Raw genomic sequence first — 25212 nt, 5'->3', positions numbered from 1 at the left:
ATCAAAAGCTTTCCAGACAAGCAAAAGTTAAGAGAGTTCATCACCACCAAACCAACTTTACAACAAATGCTAAAGGAACTTCTCCAAGCAGGAAGCAAAAGAAGGAAAAGATCTATCTACAGAAAATGAACCTAAAACACGAAAACTGTAGTTTTGCACTTAAATGCAAATGAATTAAATGAACCAAACAAAAGACATAGACTGGCTGAGTAGATGAAAATATGTGCATGTATGTACTTCCACTTATCACTCTGCTTGATCCTCCCCCCTGAGTTGTATGTAATTATTTTATATTATTAGGCTAATCATGTTCCCATTATGGCTTGACATTGCAAATATCTTTTATTTATTTTTTTTTTGTCTGTCTATCTTCATTTCTTTTCATTCTTTTCTCTATATTCTGTTCTCCTGCAGTGATTTTCACCTTTCTGTCCTCCAGGCCAGTTATCTGTTCTTCTGCCTCAGTTATTCTGCTATGGATTTCTTCTAGTGTATTATTCACCTGTTTGTTCTTCAGTTCTTGTAGGTCTTTGGTAAACATTTCTTGCATCTTCTCAATCTTTGCCTCCATTCTTTTCCTGAGATCCTGAATCATCTTCACTATCATTACTCTGAATTATTTTCCTGAAAGTTTGCCTATCTCCACTTCATTTAGCTGTTTTTCTGGGGTTTTATCTTGTTCCTTCATCTGGGACATAACTTTCTATTTTTTTTCATGATGATTAACTTTCTGTAATTTGGTCACCGTCAGACTGTGCCTCTTCTCTCTTCTCTGTTTGCCCTCTGATGGAGGATTATAAGAGGCTTGTGTAAGCCTCCTGATGGGAGGGACTGGTGGTGGGAAAAACTGGGTCTTGCTCTGGTGGGCAGAGCCTTGCTCAGTAAAGTTTTAATCCAATTATCTGCTGATGAGTGGTGTTGCACTCCCTTCCTGGTAGTTTTTTGGCCAGAGGTGACCCAGCCCTTGGGTCTACAGGTTCTGTGGTCTGGCTAATGGCAACCCAAGAGGATTTACACCAAGGGGGACCTTCCCAGACTGATGTTGCCAGTGTCCCCATCCCTGTGGTAATCCCCTGCAGACACATGCCTCCACAGGAGACCCTCCAACACTAGCAAGTAGTTTTGATTCAGTCTCCTGTGGTCTCACTGCTCCCTTCCTCTGAGGCTTAGTGCACACAAGCTTTTGTTTGTGCCCTCTAAGACTGGAGTTTCTGTTTCTCCCAGTCCTGTGGAAGTCCTATGATCAAATACTGCTGGCCTTCAAGGTCAGATTCCCTGTATATTCCCAGTCTGTTTGTTGGGTCCCCAGGCTGGGGAGCCTGACATGGGGTTCAGAACCTTAACAACAGTGGGAAAACTTCTTTGGTATGATTTTTCTCCAGATTGTGGGTCACCCACCCGGTGGGAAAGGGATTTGATTTTATTGTGATTGTACCCCTCCTCCTATCTTGCTATGGCTTCTTTGTCTTTGGATGTGGGGTGTCTTATTTTGGTAGGTTGCAACATTCTCCTGTTGATGATTGTTCAATAGCTAGTTTCAATTTTGGTTTTCTCGCAGAAGGAGATGGTGCTCTACTCTGCCATCTTTAACCAGAAGCTCCATACTTTCTAGTTTCTTTGCATGTCTCATATTTTGTTGAAAATTTGACTTTTTAAATAATATAGTGTGACAAATTTAGAATTCTGAGTCTCTGTCTCTCTCCAGGGCTTGCTTTTGTTGCTGCTTTCTGTATTAATTGCTATTTATTTGTTCAATAACTGTCTGAGCTAATTCTATGTAGTCTCTTTTATTCTTTGTCATGGATTGCCACTTAAGTCTCTGATCAATTTTGTGGTCAAATATTTATTGGACAGATATTTCTTTAAATAGTTGGAATCAATAAAACTCCAAGGGTTCTGTTGCTTGTTTAACTGTTTTCAATGCTTACCCAGGAAGTTTATAACTATGCTGTAGCCTTCATTTCCTGCTAATGCAGAGCCTCAAGGCTAGTCAGAGATAAGAACATATGACATTCTCATGTCTTTCCTGAGCATGCACACAATACTATTCATGTCTTGGCTTTCCAGATTTCATGAATGTGTCAGAGATTTTCAAAGTCTCTGAACTTTTAATTACTTTTTTTTTAAAGCTTTTTGGCAAGTCTCTTGTTTACCTTAGTTGTTGTTTAATGCTCCAGGCATCTGTCTGACAAATACACCCCTTCCCTAGCAAGAGTTTTAACACTAGATGATCAATGAAGATAAGCCTTTTGAATCAGGTCTTTCAGGGAACTGCCACAGAAGTCAAATAATGACAATTTTGGGGGGAATTAAATCTGTTCTGTTCAGTCTAGCACCTTGAACAAGGCTTATTTTCAAGGCTACTACTGGCCTGGGACAGGGTAATAAAGCTGGGGTAAATTAAAATGCAACAATACTTGCTGTACTTAACAAGATTGGAGTGTTTTTCTTCCATAAATGCTACCCGGGTTGATTCAAATCTTTGGCTATTTTTCCAAAATCTTAAAGAAAAAAAAGTTAAAAAAATTGTCAGTCATTTCACTGCTTTTGTGAAGAAGTAAGTGTTTGGAGGTTATTACTCTATTATCTTTACTAACTCACTACAGCCACCTTCTTTGTAATACTTCTAAGACCCTCTCAAGAGAATAAGTAGCTAAATTTCAACTGGAAGTTAGTCAAAACAAAATATTTTCCCCATCCAGATTAATTAAGTATCTGACTGGCCATTACTTATTTCCCATTTTTTCCTAAAACATTCAACTGTTCACTCAGGGGTGCCAGGGCCCTTGAATGGACTCCCTTTTCCTTGCAGATTCCTCAAAGCCACTTGAGACCAAGACTAAGTCACTTCCAACCATGCAAACCCCCTTGGAAGGTGAGTTTTACTGGGGTTCTGTGGGAATAGGGAAGGTCTGAAATGGTGTCATGGAAGCCAAGGGAGGAGGCTCAATACCATTAGACAGGTCATAAGAGGTCACTGGGTTCTTCAGAAGGAACATGGTAATAAAGACATGGAAATAAAAAGACCTAAGGGTCATGAAGAAGTGAATCATCTATATATATATATATATATATATATATATATATATATATATATATAATTTTTTTTTCTCTGTAAAAATGTCTGAGGCAAAAAGAAGGAGAGAATTTGAATAACCCTATAGGAAAAGTGGAAAAAGAAAACTGACTTCTGCTCTGCTCCTAGTCTGAATTGCTATGGGACTTCAGGTATATTTTCTCTCCTCTATGGGCCTTCTTCCCACCAACAGTAAAAAAATAAAATAAGCTATCACATTATTGTATTGAATTGGCCAAAAAGTTCAATCAAGTTTTTCTGTAAGATATTATGGAAAAACCCAAATGAACTTTTTGGCTAACCCAATAATAGTGGTCAATGACATGGCCAGGAATTCTGGAAATCTTAGCACAGATACCCATAGAAGAACTGCAATCTTTGTAGCCACCCTCCATCTTGAAATTTCCTATCTGGAAGAGAGATCTCTGACCCTAATAATCCTGTTGTTATAGCAACATACACAGTGAATATATCCTGGGGCAGAATAACTGAAATGGATGGTGATATTGGAAAGACAAGTGCTGGACCAGGTAAGGGAAATGTTAACACTTCTATTCTTCCTTTTTGGCTCTTAACTTTGCAACAAAAAGTTTCCACTATACACACTATTCTATGCCATTCTACTCTGCAAACTGTTACCTCCTATGTTCCAGGCTATGATCAAAGGTCCTAGAGACAGATGAGATGGATAGAATGGAGAAAGGATAGGGAAAGATACAGATACAGGGATGTTCAAAGTCAGAATGGGTTTAAGGGTAGTGATATCTTTGTTCTTATTTCTCTTTTGGCATGATAATGTACTTCCTAAACATTCTATGTAAGAATTGGAATTGGACTATGATTTCAGCCATCTCTCCCAGGGAGACAGGCATTGGACCAGGTAAGGGTAGTGGCAAGGCTTCATTACTTGAGTTATTCTTCAGAGGTCACCAAGCAGCTTGTAGCTGATTTCTGATTCCTTCAAAGTTTCAAGGATCCCTAAGTCAAAGTCTCAGAGATGCAAACCCCAAATATAAGTTCTTTGGGTTTTCACCTGGAGCTAATAGCTGGTATGCAGTGGTTTGAATACATTGATTATTAAAACAATGAAATACTTATATTTTATATCATTTTATTTTATCAACAATACTAGTTGATGCTAGATGTTTCTCTTAACCACTGTTTCCCATTATCACCTTGGCTGCCTTGGCCCATCCCTCAGAACTCTCTAGACCACCCCCATGGTCCGGCAACAAAAGTGTTGATGCCTGGAGACCTCTAAGACTCCAGGTCTACAGTAGGTATCTGTTTTGATTGATAAGTACATAATAGTTCAATGACTATCACTCCTGGTCTTACCCTCTGGTTGTGTGTCATTGATGGTGGACTTCTTAATGCCTCTGTACTTCTGCCCTCCTGGTTGCAGAGTTTCTTGGTTGTCTCAGGTCACAGCTTAAGCTTGTTTTGTGTTCCATTTCTGTGTTGTCACTTTTGGCTTGAAGACTTCCATAGTTCCATGTCTCTCCTATGGCAATATCCATAGAAGAAGGGGAGCTAGAAGATACTTCTTAAGACAGTTGATTTGAGAAGATGGGAAAATAACTTTTGGAAGACTGGATACTCTAAGATTTGGAGTTTATGCCCTACATCCTCTATTAATTATTTTACAACTTTACTCTCTCCAATGAGGAACCTTCCCTTGATCTGTATCATTTTATAGCTTAGGTTCTCTCAACTCCAATCAGAGCTCTAAAGACCACAAATACCAGATGTCTAAGATATAATATTTTGGGATCTAGAGAAAACAAAGTCAGTTGCAGCAGTAAATCCTAAGGACACTGGGATTCCTTTCCCTCTCCATCCATATCCCCTGACCTCACTCCCTAGATTCAGAATATTATAGCTACAAGTGCATTAGACATCATCCAATATTTTCATTGAACTTATGGGGAAACTAAGGTATTAGTAAAAAAATCTGATTAAAGTCACTGTATTTATTCTTCTATGACTTCTATGTATTTAGCCTTCTAGGACTACTGAAAAAGTACCCCATACTTAGCACTTTAAAATAACACAAATGTATTATCCTATACTTCTGGACATCAGAAGTCTGACATACTGGGCTAAAATCAAGGTATAATTGGGCTGTGTTATTTTTGGATACTGGGGATAATCAGTTTCTTTGTCCTCCTTTCAGTTCCTAGAGGTTACCTTCTTTCTTTGGCTTCTGATTGCCTTCCACCAGTTTCAAAACTAGCAATGTAGTATCTTCAAATATCTCACTATCATCCCCTCTTCTGTTTCCTTCTTCCACTTTGGGGAGACCCTTGAGATTCCATTGAGCCCACCCAGATATTTCAAGATAATCTCCCCACTTCAAAGTCAATGAATTAACAATCTTAAATATATCTGCAATCTTAATTCTTCCCTACAATGTAAACTAACATACTGGGGATATGAATATGAGCATCTTTGGAGGACCCTTATTCTGCCTACTACAGTCATACAGCAAATAAATAACAGACCCAGGACCAGAAGCCTAGTCCAGGGGTTTCCTTCATGATTTAGATAGGTAACCCAGGAGACAGTGGAAATATGTTTTGAGGATTAAGAAACCTGAATACTTGGACAGAGAAGTAATTGATCATAATCTCAATACGGTAGTATTTTTGTGAAGCTGGGAAGCACTTTCTCCTAAGAAAATGTGAGAAACCTCTTGTCTTGGCCCCATGGAAAGCATGGAGTACTGGTTCAAATGTCCAGGCCAATCAGCCATCAATGAGTGGACCTGAAATAACTTGCATGTACATGGAGTCTCTAGCTTCTTTCAAGTCTTTTTCATGGATCCAGGGTTTTGTTTGTCTCTCTGGCTAGCTAAATAAGTTAGGAGAAGATGGAAAAGAAAGAACTGTGAGCTAGTCTAGACTGATCCTTGGAGTCTCTGTTTCTGGACTGTTTTCAACCAGATACCACTTGGTCTTGTTTTGCCCCCTAGGAAAAGGCCTGTCTATCTTTGCCATAATTCTCATCATCTCCTTGTGCTGTATAGTGTTCATCACCATGACTTATATCATGGTCTGCAGGAAGACATCCCAACAGGGTGAGTGATGAATATGAATGGGTGGCTTTTGCTTATTCTTTCATTCAGCAGTACAGATCAGATCAGATCAGTCACTCAGTCGTGTCCGACTCTTTGTGACCCCATGAATCGCAGCACACCAGGCCTCCCTGTCCATCACCAACTCCCGGAGTTCACTCAGACTCACGTCCATCGAGTCAGTGATGCCATCCAGCCATCTCATCCTCTGTCGTCCCCTTCTCCTCTTGCCCCCAATCCCTCCCAGCATCAGAGTCTTTTCCAATGAGTCAACTCTTCGCATGAGGTGGCCAAAGTACTGGAGTTTCAGCTTTAGCATCATTCCTTCCAAAGAAACCCCAGCATAAACTCTGCATCAAGCACTATGTTAGGCACTTCAAAGGGTCCCCAGCCTATCCTGAAAGTGAGGATAGGAAATCCATGGAGACAGACATGCAATAAGAGTACAACATATGAAAGTTAATTCACAAATCTTTTTACTCAACCTGGCACAGCATCTACATAGTGGATTTTTAATGAGGATGCAAGAGAAGGAGAAGTAACAATTATTGCTTCAAGTTATTTACAGTTTAATTAATGGAATCAAGGTAGAGTCATGGAGTTTATCAATAACAATACCTAGCTATAAAGGTTGTGAACTCAAAGCTTGGAGAAGATAATCAATGCTAAAAAGATCCAAAGGATAGGAGAATCAGTTAGGGGTAGAATAATTATCAAGGGCTTTCAGGAGGAGGCAGGACTTAGACCATGCCTTGGAGGATGAAAGCCATTGATAGGGGACAATATTCTACAAATACAAGAAATTACATGAATAAAGGGGTGAAATTGTAAAAGATAAATATGAGTGGAGTCATCAATAGAGAAAATTCATGTAGCCAAGCAATAGAGAAATACAAAGGAAAAGATAAGTTCATTCCTGATTCTAGAAAGTCTTGGATGACAGGTTAAGGAATTTGGAATTTCTTCTCTAAGCCTTGCATTAAAAATCACTTAAAAAATTTAAGCCAGGCAGTGACATGATTACACTGTAGTTGTCAGGGTCATTTAACATCTGTTTGCCAACAGAAGAAAAAGAGACTCTTAATGTTTACTTCTAAGTAAAGCCTAACTACATCTCAATTCCTTTTGCACTAGTCATTTTAACTAGCATTTATGTGTCTCTTCCTTTGAAGTAGCTCCTACTCCCTAATAGTCTGATTTCTACCATAGGTCTCTCCAACCCAAAAAGAGGAGGAAGCCTTGGGTTTCTCCTTGTCCTGGGTTTGAAGTAAAAACTCTTGTCTTGGCCAATTACCGTGGCTATGATCCGTGAAGCTAAACTTGGAAGTGGAGATATCTTAATTTGCCACAAATCCTAGGTGTACTAAAAGGAAAACATTCATTATAGTCTCAATAAGACTAAGTATAAACTGTAACAATACTAGATTATTTCCCTTTCAAAAACAGTCCAGGGCTCCCCATGACTCAGAGGACAGAGGTCAAAATGTAGCATCCCATTGAAGGCCCTCTGTAATGTGGCTCTGGCCTATCTTGTCAACCCCCACCATTCTCTTAGACCTAATTTCATTCCAAGTCACTGAAGTCAAACAGGCAAATAGGTGACACACCTCATGTCTTTATACTTTTTCCTCCCTAGATTGCCTTTCCAGAATTCCTGCATACTATCTCTGTATAAGGGAGACAGCCTCAGGGCATCATCTCAATTTAACATGTAGCTTCTGAGTACCTACTATGTACCATGCACTAGGCATATAAAAATGAAAAAGATCCTACAGTATGAAAGCTGCAGAGCCAATCAGGGAGGTAAGACATGGAAATTTAAGGCTTTATCACCAAACAAAAGATCTGCAGCATTCTGTTTTTGCTTTGTTGTGGTTTAATGCTTACATTTCCAGTTGCATCTCTGAAAGATTACAAGCACCTAGAGGGCAGTACATCCATCTTTGTACCAGGCTATAGAGCTTCCCTGGTGGCTCAGAGGTTAAAGTGTCTTCCTGCAATGCGGGAGAACTGGGTTTGATCCCTGGGTTGGGAAGATGCCCTGGAGAAGGAAATGGCAACCCACTCCAGGATTCTTGCCTGGAGAATCTCATGAGCAGAGAAGCCTGGTAGGCTACAGTCCATGGGGTTGCAAAGAGTCGAACACAACTGAGCGACTTCACTTACTCACTTAGAGAGCTTTTAAGCCTACGTGGAATGTAGATACTTCTTCTCCACAGACACTAGGGGGCAATGGTGATTTATTCCAAGATCCTTCCTGGTTGCAGGATGGGGATAAATGCACTTGCGAATGACTCAAGCTATAGTCTCGGGCATCAGACTGATAATTCAGGCCCTTTTGTCTGGGGTCTGAATGGCTGCCAAGTTTTTCATAAAGACTCCCTGAAGGATATTTGGCAAGACTCCTGGGTGGAGAGTGGATCCAGTTCCAGTGTCCATCCCCCATCACACCAAGCTCTAGCCCAATGTCCAGAGTCAGACTGTGCCAAAGATGACAGTGATCAAGTGTGCTTCCTCTTCCTTTCCCAGATAAATCTGCATCTGTTGAAAAACAGGTAAATCTGTATTTCAACCCACCTTCCTAACAGCTTCTATTTGTTGGAAGGCTGAGACATATTGTGATTCCCCCTTTCTGTCTCTTCTTCCCTTTTATTTTCACAAGGACTTGCATTTGGCCCTTACCCATTCCCTATGGAGACTTCTGACTTGATTCTTCTTTTTTTTTTTCTAGATCATGTCTATGAAGTGGCCAGGTAAGATAGCTTCTCATCTTCTATCTTCTGACCTGTTCCTTGTCCTCAAGTTTGTTGATTATTGGCATAGAGGCAAGGGGGTTTGGTACAGACCCAATATTAAGCCCAGAGGCCTTCAAGGTCAGGGCACAACTTTCTTCCCTCTCAGAAGCACCTCCTGTGGTACTGTCCTGACCCAGTGAACACACAAAATAACCCAAGTCCATTAGACCTCTGTTCCAAGAATCCTTGGGTGGCAGGTGCCTGATGGTCAGTTGTCAATAATTGGGGCAGAAAAGTGGGAAACCAAGGTACCAGATTCAAGTTTCTTCTCATGGGTGGTGGGCTCTTGGACCACAGGTTTCATGCCAGGGAGGCCAGTGACTCTGGTGAAACAATGAGGGTGGCCCTCTTCACAAGTGGCTGCTCCGATGAAGAGCCAGCTTCCCAGACTCTGGGCAATGACTACTCTGACGAGCCTTGCCTGGGCCAGGAGTACCAGATCATCACCCAGATCAACAGTGACTATGCTCATCTGCTGCATACAGATTCCCTGGATTATGAGCTTCTAGCCACCAAGGTCAAGAATGTCTGCTAAAAATGTCCTACTGAGGTGATGTCTATTGACATAATTGCCTATTCAGCCCAGGAATTCTACATGGCCCCTTTCCCTGCTGTTTCTTCCTGGTTAGTCCAACATGTCTTCCTTGCCAACAATGGGGTTCCTAAGAGTAATTGGTTTTGCCTAAGAAGTTGCCATATGTACCTCAAGCAAGCCTGCTGCTGGGCCATGCCCTAGACCCTTCTAGTTGTCCTGCCTACAGCTTCCATTGCTTTTCTCCAAACATCAGAAAAAAGTGCCCGTAGCACTAGGACTTGGTCACCATGCCTCCAGATGCCACTCAACTTTGTCCTCTTACCACTGAACGACCAGAGAGAGGCTCAGCTCTGCCAGCTCAGAGGATGAGTTAGGTTCAGGTCACTTCCCTTTCCCTAGTGCCAGATAACTCTGAATCAAGATTATCATGAAACAGACCAGGGATCAGATCTGCTCCTGTACTATGAGCCTAGTGCTCTAATATTCTTTTGATGCTCAATAAATATCTAAGCATAATAACAACATTGGTCATATTGGTCCTCTCTCAAGTACCTACCAAGAGTGATTAAAGTAAGACTAGTTGAGATGATTGAGGCCCTGGGAGTATGGATAGAACCTTTTCTTTTTTGTTTTTTCTTCCCTTGCACCCATGCTATCCTTACTTCATTTCAGCAGTGAGCTCACTGAAACACAATAAACCTTTGGTAAAAGAGTACTCAACTGCCTTCTATTCTTCTCTTAATCATCCTTCCAGCTCCACCTGGGTGACTCTACCCAGGTTAATTGGAAACCATAAAAAAAGGAGTCTTTCTTCTGTCTCAGGGACTGTGGGTCGACAGATAAAGAGCTCTCCTTCTTTCCAAACTATAGATGCATCACCCTCAGATTTTTACTTCCTAGATTCATAACATCTTTGGAAAAGTTATACTTTTCATAGGTCATCTTTATCTCCTGACCCCTTCTTATAATGTGGGGTAAAGGTCACAGCATGGAAGTCTTTCTTCTCAAGCAGAATAGATACTAGGAGTCTGAGTGTGTGTGTGTGTGTGTGTGTGTGTGTGTGTTTATCTTTCTGAATATGTGTGCATGCAATGTACTTTTTAAATCATTCTCCTCAGTGAAGACCTGCTCTGGGCAAGTTCAACTTTTCCTCAGGTAATTCATGTCAAATCAACTTCTTCACCCTCTATGGAAGCTGATATGCACCACTTTTGATTACAATGCAATTCCAAGGTCATTTCAGATTTAACCAACAGCTGCCCCCCATACACTGATTACAAAAGTCAAAATTATACACAAAAGTGAGCAAGGAGCCCTTTGTTTTATAGGAATGAAAGTAATGAATCAAGGAGTACTTCCATCACCAGGGCCTGTATGCATTTTTTTGTTGCTACATAAATTGTTCCAGAGTAGAAAAAATTGAAAGCAAACATTTAAATTATTTTAATGATGCCAGTTAACATGGATGCTACAAGTTGATTAAATGTCACACAAAAGATAAAGTTACAGACCTAGGATCATATATATATTACAGCAGGAAACTTCCAGAGATCATCTCTGTCCAAAACCTGATAATTTTTTACATATAAAATAAGTCAGTAAGAAAGTCCTAAGTATAGACCTAGTCCAAATATACAGTATAGAGTAAACAAAAATGATGCGATAACATTGGACCTGTCTTAGGCAAGTAGCTGTTTGGTAAAAAGACAAGATCTCCAGAAAAGATGAAAAATATAAAGTTCCTCTAAGGTAGTTTCTCAAATTTTGTTCCATGAAATTCAAGACCCAGGAAATGGACCACAGAAAAAAATTCCATAATCAGATAAGCATGGGAAATGTTTCACTCTATGGCTCTCTCTCGGAGATTTCCAAAGCAATATTTCAATATTAAAGTCTCTGAAAAATCCTCCAATAAAGTATCTATATAACTTTTTGCTATCAAGTAATTCCAAAACTTACTTGCTCTCTGAGTCTACTTTTTTGCTCTCATCCTCTGACTCTTGACCCTATTTCTCAGGGATAAAACCCTCCATGTTGGCAGTTACCTCACACACCCTATAGCATTGTAGTTACCAAAATTGGTTTTTCACAAAGTTCCTGGGTAGCATTTGACCCAAAGGTCCAAAGTTAAGGTACTAGTGGAAAATTTTTCTATCAATAAGAATTTATTAAGTATTTTCTGTAACTAGAGCACTGTGCTGAGGTTAGAGTAGGGATGGAATGGGGAGAGAGCAATCACGGAAAGAATATTGTTCTCTAGGAGTTCACAATCTAGTGGGGAACTAAAAAAATACTTCCCTTAGGATTCATGTTGATGTATGGCAAAACCAACACAATATTGTAAAGTAATTAGCCTCTAATTAAAATAAATAAATTTAAATTTAAAAAAGAAATTACGAAATATTTGAAATATTGTTAGAAAACTTTGTCCAAAATATATGACTTTAGAATATATCCATTATTGAGTGTCAGAAAAGCTTGAATTTGTTTAAGAACTCCTTCAAGGTTGTTGTTGAGAATTCGGCCATTAAAAAAATAATAATAATAAACAAGACAAACCAAAAAAAACAGAAATAAGTTCACTAACAATTCAAAAGGTACCATTGGCCAGTAAGAGATAAATGGGTACATACAAGCACCCAGGCAAGGAGTGTGTTGAAGAATGAAGCAGGAAAGAATATAAGTTAACTTTCAAGTCTTTGGAGATGCTGGACTTTGGCTGGGCCAGGAATTATGGGAAAGAATTAGTTGAGAAGAGAGAAATAAAGAAGGTATTCCCAGAAGGAGAAACAGCATGAGGAAAAGGAGAGAGATAAGTAAGGTCAGAGTGTGTTTAGAAGTCAAGATAAAGTGTCAAGAAATTGGGTTCCTAAGTCCTGATGTCCTTGCTCTGTGACTCTGGGAGGGGAGTGTGAAGGAAGAAAGTATGAATCAAAGAACGTTTACATCCCTTGAAAATGCCCAAATGCCTTTTCAAGACTATTGTGTCCCCCTAGGGCTCCCACTGTGTGTAGCAGAGCTGCTTCATTTTTCCCCCACACCTTCATGTATAATGGTTTATTTCCCTCAAAGTCACCAAAAATAACTTCTGAGAATTTAGTTGGTATTTGCTGAGTGTTCTTGTATCCAACTGTCTCTCTTCTGTTGTATCTCAAGTGTCTCGGCCTGGAGCTGCTAGGCATATGCCACACTTGGGGTATTTGACAAACTGACACTACTACATGGAGTGTCCAACTCAGCTTGTCAAATACACGGAGCATGGCACTGCAGGAGGCTGGGCCAGGGGCTTCAGTGGGGAGGCGAGATCATCCTGGAAGATGTGACCTTGGAGGGAAAGAGAGAGAAAGGAGTCACACCCTGAGCACCAGGGAAACTGCAGAGGCTGTAGGGACTAGGTGAATCATCAAAATAAGGAAGTGAATGAAATAGGCAATAAGGCTTTTAACAAGAAGAAGGATCTTTATGGTATATGTGGAAGGCCCAGTTGATACTGCAGGTGAAGTCCCAATGCCCAGTTGGGGGGTTCTCAGGCCTGAGTCCTATAGCTATGGCATTTCTAGGGGTCCTTAGCTACAGTGAGGTTCTCTGTGCAGGAAAAGACCAGGTCCCAGAGTTAATGTCCATGTCTCGCCTTCCTATGGTTCTCACAGTGTTCTCACAGTTCACACAGTGTTCTATGCTATGTGTGCTATGTGTGCTACTCAGTACGTTATGTTCTTACAGTGTTATGACTGTGAACAAAGGCTTTTAGGCTAAGCTTGGGCATGAATTCTGGCTCTTCTATTAAGTAGTTGAGAAATCTTGGATAAATCATTCCATCTCTTTGAACTCTAGTTTTCCACATCCACAAAATGGGTGTAAGTATTGTTGGCAGTGGACTTGGCAGTCAGTTACTGGGATCATTCAATGCAGTCATGTGAAAAATAAAGAAGCTACCAGGAGCATGATCATGCATGCCTGGAACTTCTGAGAGAATTCCCTTAGCAATGCCCAAATCCTGTTCCTAAAAGTTCCGGGTTGTCTGTGTCAAATTCTTCCTCTCCCCAAGTGTGATAGTTGATATATGAGAAAGTAACTGGCTTATATTAAATACTGGCATGAAAATTGCAAACATTCCAAAGAATATAAAACTGCCCCATGAGGTGAGAAGGCCTTATCCTAGATAAGACAAGGCAGAGGGACTTCTCTGTCAATGAAACAGCAGAGTGTATTTTTGTAAAAAATAAATAAACCTTAACTCTTTCAGTTGAATATATGTTGGTAAGGGGGTGATGTGTGTGCATGCGTGCTATGTTGCTTCAGTTGAATCTGACTCTTTGCAATCCTGTGGACTGTAACTCACCAGGCTCCTCTGTCCATGGGATTTTCCAGGCAATAATACTGGAGTGGGTTGCCATGCCCTCCTCCAGGGGATCATCCCACCCCATGGTTTGAACCTGCATTTCATGTCTCCTGCATTGGCAGGCAGGTTCTTTACCACTAGCACCACCAGGAAGCCTCAAAGGGGTGACATGCTCCTCCAATTTGATATCTGAGAGGAACTTCAAACTTAAAGCTCTAAACAGTATTTTCCACCCTCTGCCTCTCTACCTATCCAATCATTTCCCTCTCTACCTATCCAATCCATTCCAAGTGACCCAGAAGTGTGGCTTTTTCAGCCAAAGCAACAATCATGATCACCAGATAGGCCATAGTGGAAAGAATCAGACAAACTTTGTCTGATTTAGAACAAAGACAAACTTTTATACAGACTTTTCTAATGTTGCTGTGGGCACCGATTAGCCAACCGTGGCTTTGGGAAAGTTTTCCCTTAGGTTTCAGTTGTCCTTTGAGCTTCAGTTGTCTCCCCTGGAAATGGTAACAAGAAAACTTACCTGGCAAAATTGTTGTAAAAGGGTCTGGTGACCTTTCCAGAGCCTTTCATATAGGAGTTCACGGACACCTTAGCTCGGTCCCTGGAGAAGCCAGCCAAGGAAGCTGATTAATACAGTTTGAGTTCAGGGTGGCCAGAGAGAGAGAACTGTACTGATGCCTTTCTTCTATTATCAGTGTTATTGACTACCAGCTTTTGTGAGAAGACCTGGATAAACTGGATGTGCCCACAGCCTTCTGAACACCCTTTCTGACTTCATCAAAAAGGAAGAGAGATTTGAAGAGGTTAAAGATTCTTTTTTAGTACATGAAACTTAAGAGCCTTATAGACCATTTCGTCCCAGTATTAATGGAGTCAGTAGTTGAGCTGAAACTACACTGGTTTTATTTCCACTTTTGATGTTCTAGTCCATGCCTCTCCCATAGAGTATAATGAAAGCAAGTTTAGCTGAGAAAAGCTAGCCAAACCCATAGGAAGAAGAGGTGGATATCTACATGGAGCGGTATTGAGGGACACTGAAAGCTTTTCTCTTGGTCTGTTACACTACATAAAATATCATCTGTTCTCTGCCTGCCCTGGGAGGTCTAATATACCAAGTAGTAAGACTTGCCCTGCAACTGACCCAGTTGTGCATCCTCACACTGGGAGCAGTATGGATTTTTTTTTTTTTTTTTTTTAGGCATAGTTAAACCCCCTGCTCAGCCTCACCCAGAGATATTTACTCAGCATCACTTTCACATCCCTTCTCAACAGAGGGCTGACAACCTTCAAAATAAGAAATATAAAAATTAAAAGAGTCTCTGGATACAATTCATCTAATCTTTCCCCTCCCATTTTTTGCAGAAAAGGCCAAAAATATATGTCCTAGAATAGAGAAAGGACTTGTTCAAAGATACATAATGGGTAAACAGCAAAACCAGAACTGCTATTCAAATATCCTGACTTCTGGTTCCAGAGAACTTTCCACTCCCATTTGACTGTCTCCTAAACTGTCTGTTATTACCATTTTAGGATTCAGGACAGAAGGGGACCAATGGGACCCTTCTTCTCCCCCACCCTTGATCCAGGATTCATAAGTGTCCAAAGAGAATGAGATGAGTAGATCCAAGCCACCTTTAGTAGCCATAGACACTGCCCTAGTTTGGGAACCCAAACAGAGAGGGCAAGTGGATACTATACCTGTTACTGAATTGGTGCCTTCGTCTTGTAGGAGGCATAGGTTCCCTGGTGATGCGCCATCCTGCAGAAGTCAAAGGGAACTGGGCTTTATGCTTTGAGCAGGAAGGTCCTATGTTTTGAAGGGCCTTTGGTGTCTTCAAGAGGAAACAGAAATGAGGAAGATAAGGCTGAGGTTAGCCAACGGAAATCTGAGTGCAAAATGACAAAACAGTGCCGTTGTGAAAGGGTCTCCTACTGCAGCAACAGTCCCCACTGCTATGCCCTTGCCCACTGCCACTGAACTCCACCAGGAACTAATTCCCCAAGCTTCATAAAGTTGAAGTAGAGAGCTCTGGCTGCCCTAGGTTCTGCCTATGGCCAGAGAGGTTTCCTTAGAATTATTGAAAGAGTCCTGAAATGTCAAAGCTAAGACATTGTCAAACAAAAATTGTCAAAATTTAGAAACTGATCTTCTCAAGGATAAAAGGAAATGCCTGATATAAAAAAGCAAAATAGTGGCATACATAGAACTTGAATCTATTTCTGTCAACTCCAAATTCATGTGTTCTCTCATCCTGTCGGAATGTTTCCTGTTCCTAAAACATTCATTTTAAGTCCATTGGCACAAAATATAATTTACAGGAGTAAATTTACAGGTACAAAATGAAGGGATCCTTGTAAAAAAAAAAAGAAAAGAAAATCAAGATGGTGACAGCAGAACATTAAGCTAAATTTGGGGTCTTTTTTAAGCATGAAGACCTGTGAAACTTTACAGATCACATACCTTTGAAGCTGGCCTTGGTAGCACAGTTCTGCCCACAGGTTGCATTCTGGCATCTAGGGAACTTAAGACAGAATGAAAAAAGAAATGTCATACCTACAAAGCATTTATTATATGTTTTGCATAATGCTTTTATTACGTGTTTTACATGTGTTATTTAATCAACAACCATTTAGTATGGTACTATCATTTTTCCTATTTATAGGTGAAGAAACTGAGACACATAGAAGTAAAGTGGCTTTTCTAAAGAAACAAAACTGGGAAATAATTGAGAAGGCAGAATTTGTGCTCAGGTCTTTCTGATTCCAAATATTAGGCTTTTTCTACTCTCTCATTTTGATTACAAAGAAAGTAATTGACCTTAAGAAGGAAAAGATAATGCCAGACCCTTAAATTCAACTATGACCTTCAGGATTCATGAGGAACATGACAGATATAAGAAAGTAAATGATTTCCTAGATCCTGTTGTTTGCAATCCTTGGGCAGTTTCCATTCACAGCCAGGAAGACTGAATTCCCACTATGCAGGCACTACATCATGAAACCTGATGACATGGCAGATGGCATGTCATAGAGGCAATTCCTACTATGCTTTCAGGCTATATTTGCATGATCACTGTCAATGATTGCAATGCCCAAGTCTCAGTCCTTAGTCTATAGAGCAGAAATAGGACTCTTTGCAGTACTCAAGACTCAGTGAATAATCTATCCAAGACACATACAGTAGTATAAATTCAGGTTCAAGAGAAAAAAAAAAAAAAAAAAAAAACATCCTGGAAGCCAGGAGTTTTGTGTCCTACTCCCAGATCTGTCAGCTCTATTCCCTCCCTTAATCTTACTTTCCCATTTAGCCAACAGAGATTGAACTAGATGATCTTGGTGGCCTCTCCAACTCAAATATTCCCTGGTTACTTTTTAACCCTTCCATCACTGCCACTCTCTCACTATGGTCTTCTCTGCATATGCAGGGCTTAGAGGCTGTAGGGGATAGCTTGAATAGGGATTCACTCACATTCACACTGCTCTGTAGAAAACTTTCTTCTACCAGAATAATTTATTGACTTAGTCCTTGAGACTAGTTTCCCCAGATCTATCTTCTAGAAAGATTCAGTTCCTTTTTTGTTGTTGTTGTTGTTGTTTCTTACTAAAACTTGGGGTGGAGTCAGGGTTGTCCCTTGAGCACTGTCCTAGGGAGGGACCCTTCCTCTCTTCTTATATCCTAGAGATTGAGTAATTTCAGCTACCCACTTTTATTTTATTTTTTTTTTTTTTTCTCATTTATCAGTTAAGGTACTCTCCTAGATTTTTAACAGGGACCCTCTGGAAACAACATCTTCAATTAAAGTAGCAATTGTTGTTACTGAGTTGCTAACTCATGTTTGACTCTTTTCTGTCCGATGAACTGCAGCATGACAGGCTTCCCTGCCCTTCACTATCTCTTGTAGTTTGCTCAGATTCATGTCCATTGAGTCGGTGATGCTATCTAACCATCTCATCCTCTACTGTCCCCCTCTTCTTTTGCCTTCATTCTTTCCCATCAGAGACTTTTCCAAGGAGTCAGCTCTTCACATCAGGTGGTCAAAGTATTAGAGCGTCAGCTTCAGCATCAGCCTTTCCAATGAATATTCAGGGTTGATTTTCTTTACTATTGACTGGTTTGATCTCCTTGATGCCCAAGGGACTCTAGAGAGTCTTCTCCAGCACCACAATTTGAAAGCATCAATTCTTCAGTATTCAACCTTCTTTATGGTCCAACTCTTCACTTCCATACATGACTACTGGGAAAACCAGAGCTTTGACTATACAGACCTTTGTTGGCAAGGAGTTGTCTCTGCTTTTTAATGCTGTCTAGGTTTGTTATAGCTTTCTTTCCAAGGAGAAAATGTCTTTTAATTTCCTGGTTGTAGTCACCATCCACAGTAATTTTGGAGGCTAAGAAAATAAAATCTGTCACTGCTTCCACTTTTATCCCTTATATTTGCCATGACGTGATAGGACTGGATGCCATAATGTTAGTTTTTTGAATGTTGAGTTTTAAGCCAACTTTTTCACTCTCCGCTTTCACCCTCATCAAGATGCTCTTTGGTTCCTCTTCACTTTCTAATATTAGCGTGATATCATCTACATGTCTGAGGTTGTTGATATTTCTCCCAGCAATCTTGATTTCAGCTTTAGATTCATCCAGCCTGTAATTCCATATGATGTACTCTGCATGATGGCAAATTTGAGCTTCATAGTAGGTCCGTGAAAAAAGAGTGTTTAGAGTCAGGAGGATCTACAACTCATGCCTACTGTGCAAAAGGTCTGAACTACAGTAAATCAGAGCCTCTTTTTACCTCATAAACACAAAGCATGCTGGGAAGGGCCAAATTTGCAGCAATACACAAAAGGGACTTTTCCTTTAGGTCTGTTGTCCAACCAAAAGACATAGAATTCTTTCACTTTGGATGTTCTTTGGCTTGACTGTACTTATGAGACAAGATATGGGGGAAGTGAGGTGGATAAAGGGAGCAGGCAGAAGGTGCTGGAGTCTCACACTGTAGATGCATTCATTTATTCACTCAGTGTTGAAATGAAAAAATAAAAAACACTAAATTTTGAGTCAGAATTCTTATGTCTTAGATACTGTGTTATAGCCCCTGGGTTATAGATCCATCTCTGAAACTGATTAATTATGTCTTTGAAAAATCATGCACAGCTTGTTTGAGCACCAGCCACCACATCATATCAAGGAATTCTCAAGCTAAAGAGGAGAGGGATGTAGGCATACATCCAAGGAAATAAATATTTCTACAGTGTGAGACAAGTGATTTGATGAAGGTACAAAATGCTATCAGAAGAGTGAGAAAGCCATGATTCTTCCAGGGCAGAGAGTAAGAAGGTGGTGGTGATTAGAAAGGTTCTTAGAAAAAGAAGGATAAAGATTCATTTCGATATTTGGCAAAACTAATACAATTATGTAAAGTTTAAAAATAAAATAAAATAAAAAAAGATAAAAAAAATAGGTAAAAACCTATATTTTTAAAGATGGATAGAGAAAGTAATGATGATTACTGTCCTTGGAAAGCCTTCTGTGACCACCCACTCTTGACAAAATTAATTGCTCCTGGCTTTGCCTGCCTCTTTGCCAGACCAAAAACTGCTAAATAGAGACTGTGCCTGATCCCTTCCTTTCTTCACAGGACCAAGAATGAAATAGTTGCTCTATAACTGTGAGTTGAATAAGTGAATGCATCAGTGCATAATCAAATGAAGGAGCCCAAGATCCCCACATTCCTTAGCCTACCTCACCCCCATAAAAGAAATGAGAAGCCCCTCTCAACACTGAGTTCAACTCCCTGCTCATTTACCCCCACCCACTATAGGAAGCCTGTCAAGAAAAGGCCCCAGGAACAATTGCAATGCTAAGGCCACTTCCTGTGCAAGAAGCCAGTGTCCACACACTCCACCTCAACTTTGGTGATTGTTGTGTATATGATTGCACTGGGGCTTCCTGCAAAAGGAAACCCAAAGACTGATGCAATGCATAGGGCACCCTCAGGCCAAGATCGAAGAATTTCATGTACTCATAAGCTTGAGGGCAGATGGTTCACTGTGAGGTTCCCCAAAACCCAGTGAGAGTAACAAGCAACATGGCAGTAATTAATATACCAACTATAGCTCAAGTTTATTCAACATGTGTGTGTCGAGTACTTATCAGCTGCGAAGCTCTATAGGTGGTACCAAGGGGAAAATACATATATATATATATATATATATATATATATATATACACACACACACACACACACACACACACAACAGAGCAGTAGTATACATCTAATAGAAATGTAACATAAGCCAAAAATTTTCTAATAACCACATTAGAAATTTGAAAAAATAAATAGATGAAAGCAATTTTGATAGTATATTTTATTTAACCCAATGCATCCAAGACGTTTTCCTAACCAGTAAGCAATGAAAACATGTTTTAATGAGGTATTCTACACTCTAAAATGTTGTGTGTATTTTAAACCTACAGTTCATGACAATATTCAATCACCACATGTAGCTAGTAGCTACCACAATTGGACAGCAAAAGTACAAGATGTAGTCCCTGCTCTCAAGGAATTTACAGCCTATCCTAGGACCCAGATTAATACGAAGAACAAGTACTATAGTGGAGTGAATATAAGGAAAAGAGCACTGCACCTGAAGTCAGGAGACATAGACTACAGTCTTCTCTGCCACTGATTCTTTATGTGACTTTGAGTAAAACCCTCTCCCTCTATGAGCCATATCTAAAACGAGGCTGGAATAGATGCATTCACTCAACAATTTTTTTTTTTTTTTTAATATCAGGCATGATGTGAGGCACTCGGAGTACAGAGAACAAGACACATAAGATGCCTCCCTTCTTGGCACTTTCAATGTGGTGAAAAATAGTCATTGAACAAATAGTTACAGGTAAATATGACAAGAAAGGGGGAATCTCAGAAAGTTAGGACACAGGGAACCTAATCCACAAGGCTTGGATAGGTCGAGAAAACCCCTCAGAGGAAGTAAATTTTGAAATGAGACTGAAGAATAAGAAGGAATGAGCCAAGCAAATAATTGTGAAAAGCTATTCTAGACAGAAGAAACAGCTTATGTAAAATCTCTAAAGTGGGAAAATATGTGGCATATTCCAAGAAGATAAGGAGGTTGATGTGGTCTAGAATAGAGTAAGGAAAGGAAAGAATAGCTCAAAGCAATGTAAGAGAAGTAAAGAGATCAAACTGAAGAAGCCCTTGTATACTGTTGAGAGTTTGAAATTTATCCAATGAGACATGAGAAACCAGAGAAGGTGCAGGTAGTTCAATACTCTTTCATCTTCAATACAAGCAACTCTGGAGTCAAGGGTGTGGAAAGAAAAATTAATTCCAACTGCTTGGAGACTTCACAGAAGTGGCAGCATTTAAAAACAGCCTTGAAAGATAATTAAGATTAATAGTCAGAAAAGGACATTCCAGGCAGAAAGAAGAACAAAAGTAAAATTGCAGAGGTAAAAAAGAGCATGGTGAGCTTGTATGAATGGAGGGACCACTGATATAACAGGGTAAATATAGCCCAAGAATATCTTTGAATATCTATAGATATACTAGAATAAGAGCAGCCCCAAAGCCTGTCCAACTCATCAAACGTGTTCTGGGAGAAACAAGGCAAAGGCCTTGTACTTACCAAGAAAATTTACTAAGTGCCAGGCACTGTCTAAAGCCCTTTGTATGTATTAGTTTATGCAATATCCTCACAACAACCTTATGAGGAAGATACTAAAATTAACCTCATATGACATATGAAGAGCTGAAGTTCAAGGAGGTCGTGTCATTTGCCCAAAGGCTATGCAACAATTTATGAAGGGTTAGATTTTTAAAGCAATATACAAAAATATTTAATATGGCTCTGGTTAACAAACAGCAAACTCAAGTCAGTTATCATCTCAGTCTACAAGGGTAGTCATATCCAGAAAAATCTCAATTAATTTCCAATTTATGACTATTAGAGGGTCTGAGCTGACCTTTGCTTAGTTTCTTGGAAAGAAAAAATTATATGTGTGAATGGGAATTCCCTGGTGGTTTGGTGGTTAGGACTGCATGCTTTCACTGACTAGGGTGCAGGTTCGATGCCTGAAAAGGAAACTAAGACTCCACAAGTCACGCAGTGCAGTCAAAAAGAGTAAATAAGATAGGAGTTCTAGAGAGTTGTTTAAGACTTAGAAAAGCAAGTTGGTTGTACTCTTCACTTCTTCTTTTTAAAATTTATTTAATTGGTCAATAATTACTTTACATTATTGTGATGATACCTTACCACCAATCAGAGTTCTTCAGAAGCTTCCATTTATGACAGAACTAACTGAAGAAACTAGCCAAATACTCCTACAATGGTTCACCTAAAGGTAAACCCCATAGGCAACAGTTGTGGACAGTGAAGGAAGGAAGGAGGAAAAACTTGTCATAGCCCATTGCATATATTTGGAAGGAATGAAATTGCATTTCTTTAAAATATATAATCTCTAAATTCAGACTGAGATGGGTGCCCCTGGTATCACTGACTTGGCATGCAAACCATGTTCACCCCATTTTCATCTTCCTAGTGTTTCCTCTGACTAAACAAAGGGCAAGAATGGTGCATTTTTGTGGACAAAAAAAGAATTTAGGCCAAACCTTTGTGCTTACACCACAGCTAATAATCACGATGAATGAACTCTTTTCGTTAATGTTCCTGTCCCGTATTGGCAAGTTAGTTTCCACAGGCTTATCTAAGGAGTGTCAGCAATTAGTATAACAGGTAGTTCAGAATCTCCAATGAATATCCTGAACTTTTCTAACCCCTAAGAAGGTGTTATAATGTAGATGGTCAAATGTCTCTTGCTAATAGTGTTACAGTTAGATTAAGTGACAACAAAGATGCTAAAAGTGGGCACTTGATTGGTGGCAGACATTGAAGATTGTCACCTAAGGCCTTATATTATAGTGACAAGAGCATTGAGTTTGTAGTTCAAAGACCTGAATTTGAACTTCAGTTTGCCACTTTACAGCTGTAGGTAAACTACTAATGTTTCTGACTATGCATTTCCCCATCTCAAAATGAAACTAATAAATAGGTACTTCATGGGACTCAGCAGAATGACATAGCTGAGAATTCCTTCAAGGCCAGACATTACAAGTTAAGAAGAAAAAGAAGATAAATATTCATGGAAGAAAAGGCACTGCTCCTCTATTCTCAGTTCTAGGCAGAATGAGATGTGGGAAATGGAAAGGAAAAAAGTATTGTTGAGTGCTTATTATATACTTCATACTCTCACATCTATTTTATCACTCCTCTCAATAAACTTGTAGGATTAGAATTATTCCCTGTTCACAAAATGAAGACACAGAAGCTCAAAAAAATTAAGCAATTTCCCTTAGAGTCACATATTTAGTAAGTGACAGAGCTGAGATTTAGACTCTTATTAGCTGTGCACCTAAGAAAGCATGAGAAGGGCTACTCAAAGCTCACCATCTCCTTTGGTCTCTTAAAACCATGCAGTCCAGCCACTCTCCCTAACCTTTGAGAAAAGGGGTTTCTCCCAGTACATTACAAGTTCCATGAGGTCAAGAACCATCTCTGTAATATCCACTTTTCTATAAAGTTGCTGATTTATTTTTCCTGTGATTGAGAGTTCTTTATATATTAGATTTCTCCCTTTGTATGTAATAAGAATTGCAAATGTCAATAGTTTAGCATTTGTCTTTTGACCTTCCTTCTAACATTTCATGTTTTTGTTCATTGTATGTGTCTTCTACCAAACTCCAGGAGGGCAGTGATTTTAACTTATTCACAGCTATAACTCTAGTGCTTTGCTTATAGTAAACGTTCAATAAATATTTGTTAATGAAAAATAATTATTAATGTTGTATAGGCCTGAAAATGAGGTGACATGTAAATACTGAGTGCCTTGACCATCCCTTGACCTTGGTTCCTAATGACCTGGGATCTTAATTAATCAAGATTAAAGATTCATTGAAGAAAGTCCTGGACACAGTGGCAGCAGAGCTGAGTTCCAGGCTCAACTATGCCATGGCTTATAGTATGAACTTAGGGAATTCCCTTCTTTGCTCTTGTTTATAAATTTGGCAGACTAGATTATCTTCAGGGCTTTCATGGTGGCTCAGTCAGTAAAGAATCTGCCTGCCATGCTGGAGACCTGGGTTTGATCCCTGGGTTGGGACGATCCCCTGGAGGAGGGCATGGCAACCCACTCTAGTATTCTTGCTTGGAGAATTCCCATGAACAGAGGAGCCTGGTGGGCTACAGTCCACAGGGTCACAAAAAGTCTGGCATGGCTGAGCAACTAAGCACAGATGGTTTTCAAGAACCCTCTTTTCTCATTTATGAATTTTTCAAATGCTCTGAGTGATAGAGATATCAAAGATAATACAATTGACCAGGACACTACACTCCCAGATTTCTTGCTCTAGTGAGAGAAATAGGCACTCACCAAACAATCTTACAATAAAAAATAAAGATTTATGTAGGATAAATATAGAGCCTTATAAGAGAAAATAATAGTAAATCTAATTTTGCATGAGTTTAGGTAAGTCTTCCTTCCAAACTGTCTAAAACTGAGATCTCGAGGATGACCTAGACTAAGTAAAGTTCTCTGGGTTTTGTTTATTTAATATATATGTGTGTATGTGTTCAGCTGTTCAGTCATATCTGACTCTTTGCAACCCTGTGGACTGTAGCCTGCCAGACTCCTCTGTCCAGGAGATTCTCCAGGCAAGAATACTGGAATGGAGTGCCATTTCCTCCACTAGGGGATCTTCCTGACCCAGGGATCAAACTGGCAGCTCTTGTGTCTACTGCATTGGCAGGAGGATTCTTTTACCACTGAGCCCCCTGGGAAGTCCTTGTTTAATATACACATATACATTAAAATTAATTATTTTGTGTATATATTGTATTCTTTACTATATGTATTTATTATATAATTTAAAATTTTATTATAAACAATATTTATATTAAACACAAACATATACACATAAATCCTAACCTAACATGTGAAATAAGTTTTCTAAACTGTAAAATGATACTATGAATGTGAAGGATGACATTTTTCATGTGGCTGGGGATTTCTCTAGACCTGTTTTGAGACTTTACTCTAAGACCCTTTGAGGCTGAACCTGAGGCTGAACCTGAGTCTCCCTGAGACTTGTAGGGGGATCTTCTCTTACTTTTAGTAGTGTAAAGCAAATGCCATCTGTCTGACAGGCAAAGACCTATTCAGAAGCCTAAGAGTCTCTAACTACTAGTTAGGCCCACTTCTCTGACCCACTGATGCTATCAGACATCTTGGAAAGCTGCCTGGTTTGACTCAGTGCTTGGTAAAGGAGGTAGGTTGAGGGGTGCTCTGTGGGC

At 39.7% G+C, this 25212-nt stretch overlaps 1 protein-coding gene and 1 long non-coding RNA gene across 5 annotated transcripts in view; one reads left to right on the top strand and one right to left on the bottom strand.

The window, feature by feature from the left end:
* Positions 1-10197, top strand: part of VSIG4 (V-set and immunoglobulin domain containing 4) — a 43537-nt gene extending 33340 nt beyond the window's left edge. For 2 of the 4 annotated variants that reach the window (XM_027534424.1, XM_027534421.1), the window contains 5 exons: positions 2813-2875; positions 3529-3606; positions 6051-6155; positions 8884-8905; positions 9245-10197. In XM_027534424.1, the coding sequence (XP_027390225.1) occupies positions 2813-2875; positions 3529-3606; positions 6051-6155; positions 8884-8905; positions 9245-9482 (506 nt within the window). In that variant the 3' untranslated portion in view covers positions 9483-10197. The remainder of the gene's footprint in view (positions 1-2812; positions 2876-3528; positions 3607-6050; positions 6156-8883; positions 8906-9244) is intronic. The other 2 variants (XM_027534422.1, XM_027534423.1) reach the window with 2 other exon arrangements.
* Positions 10198-10901: 704 nt separating this feature from the next.
* Positions 10902-17050, bottom strand: LOC113887328. Its single transcript, XR_003509705.1, has 2 exons — positions 14357-17050; positions 10902-12806 (listed from the first exon to the last, which is right to left on the bottom strand). It is a non-coding gene; the product is annotated as an uncharacterized LOC113887328 (long non-coding RNA).
* Positions 17051-25212: the final 8162 nt, after the last annotated feature.

This window comes from Bos indicus x Bos taurus, chromosome X, assembly GCF_003369695.1.
Source record: "Bos indicus x Bos taurus breed Angus x Brahman F1 hybrid chromosome X, Bos_hybrid_MaternalHap_v2.0, whole genome shotgun sequence".
NCBI lineage: Eukaryota > Metazoa > Chordata > Mammalia > Artiodactyla > Bovidae > Bos > Bos indicus x Bos taurus.
Note: the sequence above shows the minus strand (reverse complement) of the source record. Positions and strands in the feature narration are given on the sequence as shown.